This window comes from Stegostoma tigrinum, chromosome 28 (assembly GCF_030684315.1).
Source record: "Stegostoma tigrinum isolate sSteTig4 chromosome 28, sSteTig4.hap1, whole genome shotgun sequence".
NCBI lineage: Eukaryota > Metazoa > Chordata > Chondrichthyes > Orectolobiformes > Stegostomatidae > Stegostoma > Stegostoma tigrinum.
Window position 1 is genome coordinate 18,552,247 of NC_081381.1, and position 15,556 is coordinate 18,567,802.

General features: G+C 41.4%; 1 protein-coding gene across 9 annotated transcripts in view; it reads left to right on the forward strand.

Moving 5' to 3' along the window:
- The window catches only part of agrn (agrin), a 545,020-nt gene that overhangs the window by 374,166 nt on the left and 155,298 nt on the right, over positions 1 to 15,556 (forward strand). For all 9 annotated transcript variants that reach the window (XM_048561783.2, XM_048561787.2, XM_048561785.2 and 6 more), the window contains 2 exons: positions 8,639 to 8,833; positions 11,777 to 11,977. In XM_048561783.2, the coding sequence (XP_048417740.2) occupies positions 8,639 to 8,833; positions 11,777 to 11,977 (396 nt within the window). The remainder of the gene's footprint in view (positions 1 to 8,638; positions 8,834 to 11,776; positions 11,978 to 15,556) is intronic.

The following is a 15,556-nucleotide window of genomic DNA, read 5'->3' on the forward strand; positions in this document are numbered from 1 at the left end:
TGATGGGATGGCATGGTTAAATAGTGAGGGTCTTGTCACAGGGTTGCTGGTGGATTTGTTCATGGGGAGGGGGATATTGTCTTTTTGGGTGGCCCAACACCAGGATGGGCGTGGGGGCTAGGTTTGTGGGAGCAGGGAGCAAGCCATCAGGAGAAGCCTGTTGGAGTCCCATTTCTCCTTGCCTGCTTCCACTTTGGGTTTCCTAACCGTAACCCTAACCCTATTGCGGATTTCCTGAATCCATCTTAAACCACAAGTAAAACCCGAGGAATGTAGGCACATTTAAATATTTAAGTTAGAAAGGCCACCTCTATTGATAACAAAAGGCAAATCCACATTGAGTTTTACAATAGACAAAAACAGCCAAAAGAATCACGGACATGAGAAATCTGAAATAAAAACAGAAATTTCTCAGCATCCATGGAAAGAATTCAGAGTTAATATTTCAGATCCAGACAGCCTTCTTCAGAAAAGAATTGGATGACCTATAACAAAAAAAGACATTGGTGGTTGGAGAGAGACGTGGAACAGGAAGTGAAGCAGATGTATTAAGGAGAGAGGGAGACTGGTTAGGTATGAGGACTCATGGAGTCTGCTCTCCATGAAGGTTAATCTCCTGAATACAGCTCCAGCTCCAATCCCAAGGGCTAACATGCCTGGACAGTAAAGAAAATTGCTCTTTTTAAAAACAGTTTTCTTTGAACACCTTTTCATTCCTTTATTGTAAAATAAATGTTGGGTGCGCGGAGAAATGGGTGACTGGCAATGGGAGATGATCAGATGGGTAGTCCAGGAGCTGTCTGTAGGAAATGTAGGCAACCCTTAGTTTGAGTCTGAGATCTAAATGCGGGAGGCGTGATGTGATGACACTATAGTGAAATATTTCTGTTTGTTGGGGAAGCTAGAATCAGAGTACTTGGTCAAGAATTAGAGCCAAACCTTTCAGAATGAAAACAACAAATGCTGGAGAGGCACCTCATACCACACACCACCCCCCAACTATAGCATAAATGCTGCCCCCTCTACACTTCACTTCAGCTCTGATAAAGAGTCATCTAAACTCAAAATGTTAGCTTACTCTCTCTCCTTGAATGCTGCCTGACCCACTCTCTAGCACTTCTTGTTTTCAGTCCAGATTCCAGCGTCTGCAATAATTTGCTCCTACGTTCAGACTGAAATTGGGGAAATATTTTACACACACAAGGTGGTAGAAGTTTGGAACTCTCTGCCACAAATGGCAATTGAAGCTCAATCTAACGCTGGTAGATGCTTGTTAAAGATTTTGAGGGGTCAGAGAGGAAGGACGTAGGTTTCGGATTAACCGAGATGTCAATAAATGACAAAACAGGCTCAAAGGGTGCTGTGAGTTTCCCTCCAGCAAGCTAATTTGCCTGACGCTTATGTTAACTTTACAATGTAAGAAACTGATTGTGGATAATGTATTATTGTTATCTAAGAATGTTGCCTTCTCAGTAGATGTCAAACAGTGTTGTGACCTCTACTACTAATCACTAGATAGACCCAAAACAAAGCAAAGATAAAGTAGTATCAGAGATAATGGGAACTGCAGATGCTGGAGAATCCAAGATAATAAAGTGTGAAGCTGGATGAACACAGCAGGCCAAGCAGCATCTCAGGAGCACAAAAGCTGACGTTTCGGGCCTAGACCCTTCATCGGGTCTAGGCCCGAAACGTCAGCTTTTGTGCTCCTGAGATGCTGCTTGGCTTGCTGTGTTCATCCAGCCTGACATTTTATTATCAAAGATAAAGTAGGCTTGCTTGCAGCAAACTACCTCTAACAAGCTTTACCTAGAACCACATGCCACCATCATTAGATACCAGGAATGGGAAAATGTCATGATCATAATCCTGATTTGACCCTAACCTTGGCTTCCTGAGTCAAAACCAAAATCTTGTCCACAGTCTTATAACGTCAGTGCATTTTAATGTCGCTGCCGCAAGTCCTGGCCAGAAAGGAGATAACTGGGTAAACTGCTCTTCCAATTACTGTTGTGAGTACTTATCTCTAATTCATTGGCTGACAATAGTACCATTGTTCATTCTCTTTTAATAGTTATTATTTGAAAACCCTCATCTTCATAGTCAAAAACATCAGGATCTTTATGCTTGTCTTAATGTGCATTAAGGGCTTAAATCACTCAGCTTGGTACCTAACATGTAGTCGATAATAACATTGACAGTGTGGGTTTAATTCCCCATACCAGCTTGGTGCCTAGCACTTAGTTGATAATAACTTTGCTAGTGTGGGTTTAATCGCCATGCTAGCTTGGTACCTAGAATGTAGTCAATAACAATGCTGAGAGTGGGTTTAATTCCCATACCAGCTTGGTACCTGGAATGTAGTTGATAATAACATTGAAAATGTGGGTTTAATTCCCACCAACTGAGCTAGTTGTCTACTTTGATAACAAGGTGTAGAACTGGATGAACACAGCAGGCCAAGCAGCATCAGAGGAGCAGGAAAGCTGACATTTTGGATTGAGACCCTTCTTCCGAAAATGGGGTCTAGTTGTCTACTTGCCCTGTTCTTTGACAATGTGGCATAAGCCATGGTTAGCAACTTTTGGATGTGCTGCATAGAGAGAGGATGTGCAGCTTAGTTTAGGGACTTCAGCTTTACCAGCATCGGTGGTGTAAGCTTTTAAGGATGAGTTCAGAAGAAGCAACACCAATGATAATGTGCTACATTGATAGGAATTGGCTCAGGAAGTCTGCGTTTTCTGGATTGTAACATCAAATGAGCTCTGCTTTCACTTCCACCTTAATAGGAGGAGTGACAATGGTCACATACTGTCACTTCCCTACGGTGCAAAGCAATATTCAAGGACAAACATTTTCACTGTACGATGACTGTAAATTAAGTCAATTCTGGCGGCTACTGCTGTGATTTAGTTTCCAAGAGCCTTAGTTCTACTGCATTTTCTATTGAAAAGAACTGAAATTGCTTGCATCAGATTGATGTACAAAAACTGTGATAATATGGTGAATAATGGAATGGAAACCCTTTATCTAAGGTAGACAATGGCCATGAACAGTCAAAACTGACATGACATTAAACTAAATAGGGGAGCAAAGTAGAACTGAAAGCAACGGTAGAATGTGATATGGTAACAAATGCGTAGGATCCATTGTAATTAAACTTAATTAACAGTTTGGATCTCATTAAATTAATTGAAAAGAAACAAAATTGGACACGTATCCCAAACTTTGTTCCGAAATTTGGAAAGCAATGCATGAACTAGTGAAGATGTGAAGAATTTAAATGAAGAGGTAAATGAGAAGATGATTACGATTTTTATTTTTCTTCATTAGGTGAACTTTTGTGATTGTTGAGATAATACATGTGCGAATGGAATCTGTGTCGACCAGTAGCAATTTACAATTAGATGAAATACAATCTGATGTTGAATAAAATGCCCTTAACCATGCCCCAGCAACAAGGAGAAAATTTGTTTTCAGAATAGTGATGATAGAATTGCAAATGAGGAATCTGGTACTGCTTTTGTTGCTTGCAGCACACAAGAAAACATCCCCTCTCTTGACAAAACACTGTCACTGTTTCAACAAAGTGATTCCCCACATCCCTGCCCCATTTACAGCCCTGCCTACCCTTTGCTTTGTCATATATAACCCCTGAGACTGGATGGGTGGGAGTAGAAATGGCCCTGAGACATGGGGCTGGAAGTTGCAATTTTATCCTAACTTGGGACGGGGAAACCCACAGGAGTATATGCAACTTTGACTTTAAACAGCCAATATTTCTGTTTGGCATCAGTGGAGATTAAAATGGGAAGGCCCGAAACGTCAGCCTTCCTGCTCCTCTGATGCTGCTTGGCCTGCTGCGTTCATCCAGCTCCACACCTTGTTATCACAGGTATAAAACCAAGTTTGGTTGTCAGTTTGCCGAGTGGTGGAATGAATTAAAATTGCTTCCATTGAATTGGCTCTAAAACCGGCATTGCACTGGATTTCTTGGTTTTCTGACAAACAGAATGGGTTAAAATTCTCTCACTAAATAACATATGAACTTACCAACTGTTTTTCTTTTGCTCTTACGCATAAAGAACAGACTCATGTGTGGATCATGAAGCTAACTCCGCAGTGCAAAACGATGTTTTGGCTGAGATCCAGTCACTGACTGCTGGTATTAGAATCAATTCGGGGATCGACTGAAGTTTCTTTCCAATTTCACAATTCATGTATTTACCAAGTATCATCTGCTGGTTTATGTTATCATTGTAATAATTCAGGAATCCTAAGTGGAAAGGTACTGGATTTGTTGTTGAACATCAAAGTAGAGCCACTATTTGTGGCATACATAGGCTAGTACCAGTCTGGGACAGACAGTTCTGCAAAACCCATCCCTCGGTCTGCTTTATAAATGGCTCAGGCAATGAGTTCCAGCTGAATAGGGCATTGTCTGCAAGAAAGGGAGCTCATACTCAACAATGCTCCACAGGGAGAGTAATTTGTGATTCCCCATGGGCCTTAAAGTTGTTATCACAATAATATTACATTTTTATATTTTAATCATCATTTCCACTGTCTAAACTTGTGGTAAATGTATTACGGGAAGTTACTTTTGTTTCCATCATTTTCTTTGAACAGTGAGTGTACCCTTTCCTTCATTTCACAATTCAATTGATTGTGATTTATTTCAAGAAGTTTTATGACACAAAACTATGTCTTGGAAGGTCGGGAGGGTATCTTGTGGCCATTGCTCATTTTATCGGTTGAATTACTTCCACCAAAATGTGTCCTTTTTCAATTTGCTGCTTTTCCATTTTCACTGTGAAACTGTTTAATCTTTCCATTTGATGTATAATATTCTGTTAATGTGAATTATGGCAGATGTGTAGAACCAGTGCCAGGCTGAGCTTTTGGCTTCTTCACAGCTTATTGTGTGTAGCAAGCAGAATGACATTCCATTAAGGTTTTCTATTGAATCCAATTTCTGCCCATTGTCACGTACTCGTATTAATCTCTGTGCAATTTTAGTGCAGGGCTGAGTGTGTTATCAATAACACTCCTTAATAAAGAGTCTGAGATGCTATTGAAACTGGTATCTCTATAATTCAGGAGACAGGTGATGCTGATATGGAACCATTATATTTGAACATGAGATGACCTTAATTTAAATGTACAAATGGATATTGCAATTCAGCAAGCATAACCATGAATTGGATCATGCCTATATAGGGTATCAGCTGATCTGAAGGGAGGTATTAGACAGTGTCAGAGCTGGGATGGGGAAGGACTGGTTGACAAAGTGATTTCAGAACTGGCCTCTCACCTCTGAGACCTGGGCCCAAACACAGCCGCACTGATGGGATGAATGACAATCTTTTTGACAGCTGGCCTTGAGACACTGATGTAACACAAGTGAGTGCCGTGTCAATCTCTGGGCATCTGCTTAGCATGTAAAACTGCCCTGAGATCTGGCACTAATCGGCAGCTCATATTAATAGAGTGGCTGATTTTGGGACAGAAAAGTGATCTTTTACTGGCATATTATTTTCACAGTTCTGCATAATAGAAAGAACTTGGGCAGCGTGCCTACAGCTTTTCAGTCATGTTCATAATTAGTTGCAAATGTTAATTGATAAAGGCAAGCCCTACTGTGTTTGAAACCCATATAAAACCCATGCATCCACGATTTACAAGCATAATGCAGAAAGAAATATGCAATAATGTCATTTGAGAATCTGGCTACATCAATGACCTGATATCCTTCTACGTATAAACTTTACTGAGTAAATACCTCTCCGTAGTCTTTTTTACCTTGTGCAGGGCAGTAAGACATTTATGCTAGTTATCTCTTATCTGATCTAATGTCTCCATAAGTTCGATGGAATTTGTTTGTATTATGGTGAGCAGTGTGAGTACCAGATTGAATCAAACAAATTAATGAATTCCGAAACTACATTATTGTATTTTTCAGTCCATTCTTATTGCATTATGCTTGTAAGTCGTGGATGTGTGGGTTCTTTAAGGGTTTTGGAACACAATAGAAGTTGTCCTTATCAGTTGATATCTCCAGCTTGTTATGAATATGACTGGATTAATTTGTGAATGAATAACATGCCTCAGAGAAGGAAATCCAATGACATCCTTCAAGGACTGTTTGTGTTGTGGTGAGAGACGCACAATCTGTAATAGAAAAAGAAAACTTTAGTAAAATAGATCTGAGTGGCTGCCAGTGATTTAGTGTGGAGGTTCCCTCGCAGGAAAGAAGTGCAAGCTTTGTGGAGGCTGTCATTAAAATCCACTCTCTGCGTTTTACTGATTTTTGGGAAAGCAACGTCTGCCCTGTATTTTGATGTCTGTTCTTTATAGCCAAGTATGTCATTAGAACATGGACTTCAAAAAGGACTTCATTGGTTGGAAAGTGCTTTAGTGGTTATGAAAGAAGCTATGTAAATGCAATTTCCAGTGGTCATGGGAGTTAGTGATGTGGATGAATTTTGTTTAACTAGCTTGTAGCTCATTCAAATAAGGCCAAGACATGTAAGGGACCTACTCTGGTAAATAGAAACTGTATGCATAACAATACATTTCAAGTTATTCTGTATTTTTCTCATTCAGAGGAGTCAAAAATGAGCTCTATAGTAACAATGGAAGTGATGAAAATCATTAGGTTATTTAGAAGCGAGTTGACTGTTGTAATGGACAAATTATCAGCCTTCCTCCTGATTGGATTGATTAAACGGTTTCCCTCAATCATCTCTTTTCTTGTCATTCTGTTTGTTCTTAAAAATCAAGACATTCCTGACAGTCAATGTATAAATCTTGCATAACTGCAATCTGTAACTTGCATTGGGAACTATTGTTCAAATTAGTTGCTATTTATCATGAGCACAAGCAATGGTTGAGATAAACAGAAGAAATGCATTTAACAGGAAGCTAGATATATACAAGAGGGAGAAAAGAATTGAAGGGTATTCTGATTGGAGTAATTTGAGAGGCGATGTGTTTGGAATGTGAACACCCAGCATGGAGCGGTTGGACTGAATGGTCTGCTTCTGTGCTGTACGATCTATGTAATCCTATGTATCATTCTCAACTTGTTAAAAAAAACTTTCTCTGTGAAATATGACCTGGGATTACAGGACTGACATTTGGAGAGAGACTGAATCAGTTAGGAGGACGACATTTAAAGTTTTTTTTTGAGGACTACATTCATTGGAGTTTGGAAGAGTGAGGGAAGATTTCATAGAAATCTGAAACATTCTAACGGGATTAGACAGAATGTTCCAATATCCGAGGGAGGCCAAAACGAGGGCTCACATTTTTTAGAATACAGGGTAGACTGTATAGGACCGAGATGAGAAGAAAATTCTTCACCCAGGGAGTGGAGGGCCTAAAGAATTCTCTGCCACAGTGGTTAAGGCCAAAACATTGAATGTTTTTGAGAAGGAGTTCTTCGAAGATAGTTCTTCGAGCTAAAGGGATCAAAGGATATGGGGAGAAAGTAGAAACAAGGGACTGAGTTGATTGATCAGCCATGACCATGTTGTACAACAGAGCAAGCTCAAAGGAATGAATGCCTTGCTCATCCTATTTTCTATGTTTCTTTAATATGGTAGTTGGACAATGTAAATGTTTTGATTTGGATGGCATGGTGACCCTACTGCCTCACAACGCCAGGGACCTGGGTATAATTCCAGCCTCAGGCAACTGTCTGTATGGAGTTTACGCATTCTCCCGGTGTCATAAGAACATAGGAACTAGGAGCAGGAGTAGGCCATCCAGCCCTTCGAGCCTGTTCCACCATTCAATAAGATCATGGCTGATCTTTTTGTGGACTTAGATCCGCTTACCCGCGCTCTCACCGTATTCCTTAATTCCTTTATTGTTCAAAAAAAATCTACCTTATCTTTAAAACGTTTACTGAAGTAGCATCAACTAGTTCACTGGGCAAGGAATTCCATAGATGAACAACCCTCTGGATGAAGAAGTTCCTCCTCAATTCAGTCTGAAATCTGCTCCCTCTAATCTTGAGGCTATGCCCTCTTGTCCTGCTTCACCTGCCTGTGGGAACATCCTCTCTACTTCTATCTTATCTATTCCCTTCATAATTTTATATGTTTCTATAAGATTCCCCCTCAATCTTCTCAAGTGTGGGTCTGTCTGTGTGGGTTTGCACTAGGTGCTCTGATTTCTTCCCTCAGTCCAAAGATGTGTGAGTTAGATGAAGTAGCCATGCTAAATTGCTCCATTGTGTCCAGGGGTGTGCAACCTAGGTGGACTAGCCATGAGGAATGCAGGGATAGGATAATAGGGTGGGTCTTTGCAAGGGGTGGTGTGGACTTGAGGGGCTGAATGCTTCCACACTGTCGGGATTCTGTGATTCCAGCAACTGCACTGCATTCCCGGGTTATCTTCAGAGCTAAAGAAACCAACCTGATGTATTGAAAAGCAGGAATCATAAGGCATGGATATCTGTACATTCCTAACATTGAACATCTTACCATGCAGTTTCAGTACATGTTTGCCCAGGAGTAAATTGGGATGTTTGCATAACTTTTTGCCACTTACCTTCATGGGGTGGATGATGGAATGAAAAGGTTACGTTTGGATTTTAAGTGATGCCCTGTGTTTTTATTGCCAATTCCAGATCGCTGTGGAAACTGCCAGTTTGGTGCCATTTGCGAGGCAGAAACAGGAAAGTGCCTTTGCCCCACAGAATGTGTAAGCTCCGAGCAGCTGGTGTGTGGCACAGACGGCAACACGTACAATAATGAATGTGAGCTACACGTTCAGTCCTGCATCAAACAAAGGGACATACAAGTTGCAGCCCAGGGAGAGTGCAGTAAGTCCTTTGGCATTGCCTTTTACAGAGAGTACCCTCAGAGGCAGGCATATGTCTGCAATCCCAACTTGAGGTTCAGCCCTGGTATTGGAGTAGTTGCCATGGATTACAGTGATCCCATGGCAGGACTTAACGATGATGTCTCCTAGTGTGTGGAAAAAAATTCCCTCCCTAAATCAGTAGTTACCGCAAAGCATGTTTCACTGCCCACTTGGAAAGTTGCCCATTTAGAATTCTGGTTGTGTTTATGTACATTATTTTCGCTACTATCCAAAAACAATTCACCACATGCAGTGCTTTGAGACATTTCAATATAAGGCACTATGTGTTTGCAAGTGATTTTATTATTAACAATGACTGAGGCTTTTGAGTGGTGTCTAAATAGAGACCCTTGAGTTCCTTCGGATATTGGTTTTGTTTGTCATAACATCCTCACCTTTCAATGGTGCCGTACTTTGAGCTATGTTTCAGTTTAGTGGCTGACAAAGCATTGATGCATTGGCAAAGTCACCAAAAGGTTTACAGAGATAAATGTTATTCGGTTATTATTGAAGTTTGACTTGAGCTTGTTTTGATGAAAGATATATTTAAGTGCAGTAGACATGCCATTAATTCTTTAAATGTATTTAGTTTGTTAAATAGTAAGTGGCCAAACGATGTTACAGACTTTCTTGGCCCTTAGTGATCCCCTCACATGAGCTTCGCAGATTTTGCTGCCTAGAGACCTGGCAGATTTTGTCCCTGCAGTTAATCATTGGATCCTCATTGTCACATAAACTTCAGGCACAGCTGACCATTGTTTATATCATGAAATAAACGCTTACATTTGTGTAAGCAACTTTCATGACCCCGGATATATTAAATGCATTTTAAAGCTGGTAAAGTCCTGTTTAAAGTATAGTCACTGTTCTGATGTAAGAGATCTTGCATCCAATTTGCACAGAGCAAGTTCCCATCCACAACAATGTGACAGTGGCTTAATGATCTTTGTTGCAACATTGATCGAGGGTAAATATTGGCCAGGATACCGGGGATAGCATTCTCCTCTTCAAAACAACACCATGGGAATCTTTATAAGCCCCAAAGAGGCAGATTAAGCCTCAGTGTAATGTTTCATTCAAAACCTGAAACAATAGACCAAGTCTAAGAGCAATGCAGTGATGTGTAATTTTAATATTGAGACTCAGATTTTCTGTTTTCAGTTGGATGAAAGCAAGTGTTTTTGTCGCTTTTTCTTTGGTGGACAGTATTCCCTTTTTAAACATATCTCCAGATGGAACCTATGTGGGAACTGCAAAGTGTCCACCCTATTGTCTGTTTTCACATTTCAGCATCAAATCAGAAACCAGCTGAAATGAAATGAATCTGTTTCTGATCATGTTCCTCCTCAACTGAGCAATTGAATGAACATACCCTGTACAATGATCTGTAACCTTCCTTAAGGATTGGATAGGCTAACTGTAGATGTAAGCACTGCTTTAACATGCATTGAATATGGTTTATTTGGGCATTTGCATCCCACCTCCCAGACAGGTTATTCCAATTATTGTAGTCTCTGTCACTTATGGTACTGAAAGATTGTCAGTAATCGGTCAGATCGGTCATTTTTTGCTTTATTCAGTCATGGGATCTGGGCATTGCTGTCCAGGTCAGCATTCATTGTTCATTGTCTAACATCATCAACCATGTTGTTCTGGGTCTGGAGTCACATATAGGTCAGACCAGGTAAGGGCGACAGATTTCCTTTCCTAAATGCCATTAGTAAACCAGATGGATTTTTTTTAAAAAATGACAATTTTCACCCCATTAGGCTAGCTTTTAATCCCAGACTTTTTAAAAACTAATCAAAATTTACCACTGCCACGTTGAGATGCAAACCCATGTGCTCAGAACAACAGCCTTGGGTTCTGGAATCCGAGCGCAGAGACATGGAATCTACATCCTCCTGAAAGTAGGTGAGAGTATAACTCTTCACCAAGAGAGAATAAGAAGGGCATTCAGTCAAAGTCAGGAAAGGCACAGTTTTCCATCTTATACTTACGAGTGTGAGCTCGCTATTGCCTGTTACGGCTTGAGCTCTGTGCTGACAGAATACTGACTCCTAAATCCAGTTGGGGAAGCTGGCATCATCTGTGGCATACATGACACCTCCCATCTTGTCAAAAAAATCACGCCAGTAGTAGCTGTGGAGGGATCTGTGGCTGGGGCCATTGCTCCTTCACCACTAACATTGAGGGAAGTCACACAAAGGCTCTGGGTTTGAGATCCTATAAAAAGTAATAGAGTGCAAAGGAAAATATGATAAATCTGAGAGGCACAGATGGTTATGATTTCATATTTCTAATCCTTTCCTCCCCTCCCACTCCATCAGTAATGCAAATGGCTTGGCTCTGTGGTTTTATGAAGATTGTGCTCATTCCAACACCGTGTAGAAGTTGAGAAGTATAATCTCTGTCAGGCACTTGCTTTGTAAATGGTGGTCAGGCTGATTTAATCCCCTAATTATTTCTCCATTGTTGTCAGTTGTGACTAACCACAAACATGGCACAAATGAGTTGCAGAGGCTCCTTAAAGAGAGCAGCTGGATATATATATGTGTCGATCTAAAAGCTCTTGATGAGAAGAATGGATTGCCTGTGATTAACAAAGTCGGTCAAGGAAATACATTCGCAAAAGGGGAGGCGATGGCCTAACGGTATTATCACTGCACTATTAATCCAGAAACCCAGATAATGTTCTAGGGCCCCAGGTTCCTCTTTGGGACCTTAGCAGAAGGTGGAATTTGAATTCAACAGAATAAATATCCTGTGTGGACTTCTAACCTGTTTGTCTTCTGAAAATTTAACTGATGTTGTTACCATTGGAGAAAGTGCATAATGCAGAATGGTTTCTCAATGTTGTGCTATTCCTACTGGCTCACCTTCTCACTGTTCCATTTCGCAGAGCAGTGTGGCGGCGCCATCTGTTTGTTTGGAGCAAAGTGCGTCAGTGGCCAATGTGCCTGTCCTCGGTGTGAAAACCAACCCATTTCCTCAGTCTGTGGGAGCGATGGTGTCACGTACATGCACCTGTGTGATCTACAATCTGCCTCCTGCCAGCAGAAAAAGATAATTGAGGTTGTAGAAGAGGGTCCTTGTGATGATGGTATGTATCCCTTGTAAACTTGTGCAACATACTTGACTAGTGAGGGGTGCTGCCCTACAGTTCTGAAGCTGGGTCCATTAATGGAACAAGCTTGGATATGCCTTCTCATCAAATTGTTAACTACTTATCGGGCAAATTCAATAAATGAAACAAGTAAAGGTTATTGTCTATCAAGCAGGATCAATACATAGCCAAAATATTCCTTAAAGTGTGCTTCATCTGTTTAACTTCCAGAGACCGAAAGACTGTAAAGACTTTCTGATTCCTCCAAAGCTGAATGCATGGAGCTCCATCTTTAGTGGTTCCACTATTTCTGATCTGCCCAGTTTAGCAACTTAGAGAATCATTCATCCACAAGCCCACAACACATTTTGCGAGTGAAAAGTCACCAAGTTGTAATTTTATTTGTGTTTTCTTTTCAATAGATATTGCCTGGTTTGCTGAATTTTATTCCGTTGCTTTCTGATTATATTTAATTATTTCTAACTTTTCTGTCATTATCCAGCTATCTAACAATCATATTTTGCTATAATTGGGATTGTCGTGCAACCTTTGGTCCTTAAAAATACCCTGTTGATAGCTTCTTTTTTGCCTGTCTCTCTCACTCTGCCAACACAGCTCAAGGCCCTAAATCATAGAATCCCTACAGTGTAGAATCAGGCTCTTCAGCCCAACAAGTCCACACTGACCCTCAGAACATCCCACCCAGACCCATACCCCCAAACTCCACTTAATCCACACATGCCTGAACGCAATGTAGCAAAGGTAACCCACCTAGCCTGCACATCTTTGGACTGTGGGAGGAAACTGGAGCACCTGGAAGAAACCCACGCAGACATGGGGAGAACGTACAAAATCCGCACAGACAGTCAACCAAGGGTGGAATCGAACCCGGGTCCCTGGTGCTGTGAGGCTGCAGTGCTAACCACTGAGTCACCGTGCCTCCCTGAGGGTAACCATGAAGATGAGATATTAGGCCAGAAAGTTTTTAAATGATATGATCAGATTACAAGTGTTTTGATTTGTGGACTTAAACAAGTGGTATGAAGAGGAAGAAAAAGGTTGTCAAGCAATATTTGCTGGAGGGATCTCATCTACAAGATGGAGAGCCGGTGGTACCTCTGCAGAGACATTTTTTTTCCTGAGGAAATCCAGTATATTCAATCAGGAACTTGACTAGACAGATGTTGGCCTTCCTCAAGATGAAGGACACGACAGGTAGAAATCTCAGCTTGCCTTTGCTCAACAGCACCTCTGGGGAAGTGATGGCTGCTATAAGTACTGCACCCATCCAAGGCTGAGTATCACAGGAATGCAGACACAGGTGAATAATGGCAAGAGATGTTAGTGCAAGAAGGTGACTGTCAGGGCACGCCCTCGCATGATTGCCAGGTTTCTTAATCAGGCAAGAATACCCTACAACGTCGTGCTTTTTATGCCTCCCACTTGGCAGATTCCATGCAGGGACCAGAAGAGGCTCTTAAGGGAACTTTAAACACCCACTCTGGGGCCTCAGTAGGTACTAGTTCAGGAAAGCTGTCCCAAGCCCTCTTGCATTTAATTGGGGCAGAAGGAACTCCAGCTGCCACCCTCCCACCTGATTAAATGTTGCCCCTCACCAACACCAAACTTGCCTTGGGGCTGGGGCATCAAATTTCACTTGTGATAGTTCACTTTCTCCACTGCTGTGCTGCAGGTTTATTCTAACACCTATTGTATAAGCAGACTCTAGTGTGCTATGATACTTGAGCACTTTGTTTCTGGAGCAGGCTTTCGTAGGAAACAACCATCAAGTCTTCAGTGTAGCCACTCCGCGCTATTGTTAAATTTACCTGTGTAGTTCGTGCATTGACTGCCTGCATCTAAGCAGTGGAAAATCATCCCTTGTGGGAAACACTTCACAAAGCGATTGGGAGCCAGTTCTCTGCCAAGTGCAGCGTCCTTGACTATGTGATAGACTCATCAGTCCACCGAAGCCAAGTTCCAGACAGTGGAAATTATGGCTAGAGTGATGAAGTCATGTTTATTAGTGTTCCCAGTCTGCCAAAAGGTCCTCATTAAGTTGCAACATGTTACTCATCACAATACGAGTTTGAATGGTGCAGTTGATTAAATGCATCTACATACAAAATTATTTATTTTCCTCCAACCCACACCCTTCTGTGGAAAACTTATAAAGGGTAGGAAGGGCCGTTCGCACATTAAAGTTCAGCTTTTTACCTCACGCCCCAAATACTGCCAGACCAGCTCCATAGGGGATTGGTGAAGTGTAGCGTTCCTTCCAATTGGTTTTGTGATGGGAAGCCTCCTCCCCACCCTGATGATACTTTCCCAATACAGGGAGAGGCAGTTCATCAACTGCTCTGGAAAAAGGTCACAATGGTTTTTCCGAAGTCTTGGAATCATAGAGATGTACAGCAAGGAAACAAACCCTTTTGTCCACTCTCCCATGCCAACCAGAAATCCTAAATTAATCTAGTCCTATTTGCCAGCATTTGGCCCATGTCTCTCTAAACCCTTCCTATTCATGTACCCATCCCGATGCCTTCTAAATGTTGTAATTGTACCCACCTCCAACATTTCGCTTGGCAGCTCATTCCATACACGCACCACCCTCTCCGTCCCTTTTAAATGTTTTCTCTTTTGCCTTAAACCTGTGCCGTCTAGTTTTGGACTCCGCTGCCCTGTGGAAAAGACCTTGACTATTCACCCTATCCATGCCCCTCATAATTTTATAAACTTCTATAAGGTCACCCCACGGTCTCCAATGCTCCAGGAATAATAGCCCCAGTCTGTTCAGCCTCTCCCTAGAGCTCAGGCCCTCCAGGCTTTGACAACATCCTTGTAAATTTTTCCTGAATCCTTTCAAGTTTAAAACAACATTTTCCCTACAGCAGGGAGACCAGAATTGAATGCGGTATTCCTCCCGTTAATCAACTCAGTATTCAGCCCTTTGCTCAAAGATTCTGTCACTATCCATGCCGACAGCCCCATATTTGAAGATATTTAATGAGATTCATTGCAGTTTAAGTGGAAAGTTATTCACAGTGAGTTTCTACCCAGGTGTTAGCGGACAGAGTAGAGTAAAGCATGTTGTATACAGACCTTCTGATGCACTGCTCACGCAGATAGATAACCCACTTCTTTTCATTTCAAATTTCCTAGTTCACTACCCTTGTCATGTTATATAATCTCCTTTGATTTCCAAGGTTCGGGAAACAATAAGCAAGCCTGTGATTTACGTGATGCTGTGGAATTTTCACACTTGGCATTTGAGAAGGAACAGCTCTGTTAACCATCCTTTAAATGATGACTCTGAATGCTTCATAGACTAATTCCACACTGGCTCCTCAAACCTCTTCAACATTAGGCATCGAAAGCAAACTATAGTGAGGTATCAAAAAAAGCATAATACAACTAGAAAGATTAGATTTAAACACAAATGTGAGCAATTGATCTTTGCTCATGTGTGGGAATGATAGAAAGGGTGGAAGTTTGATGGTAAATACTGTTCCTGAGATATTCAGAGATGTACAGGATGACTTAAAGTATCATTAATGTAATATAGAGGAAACGGTA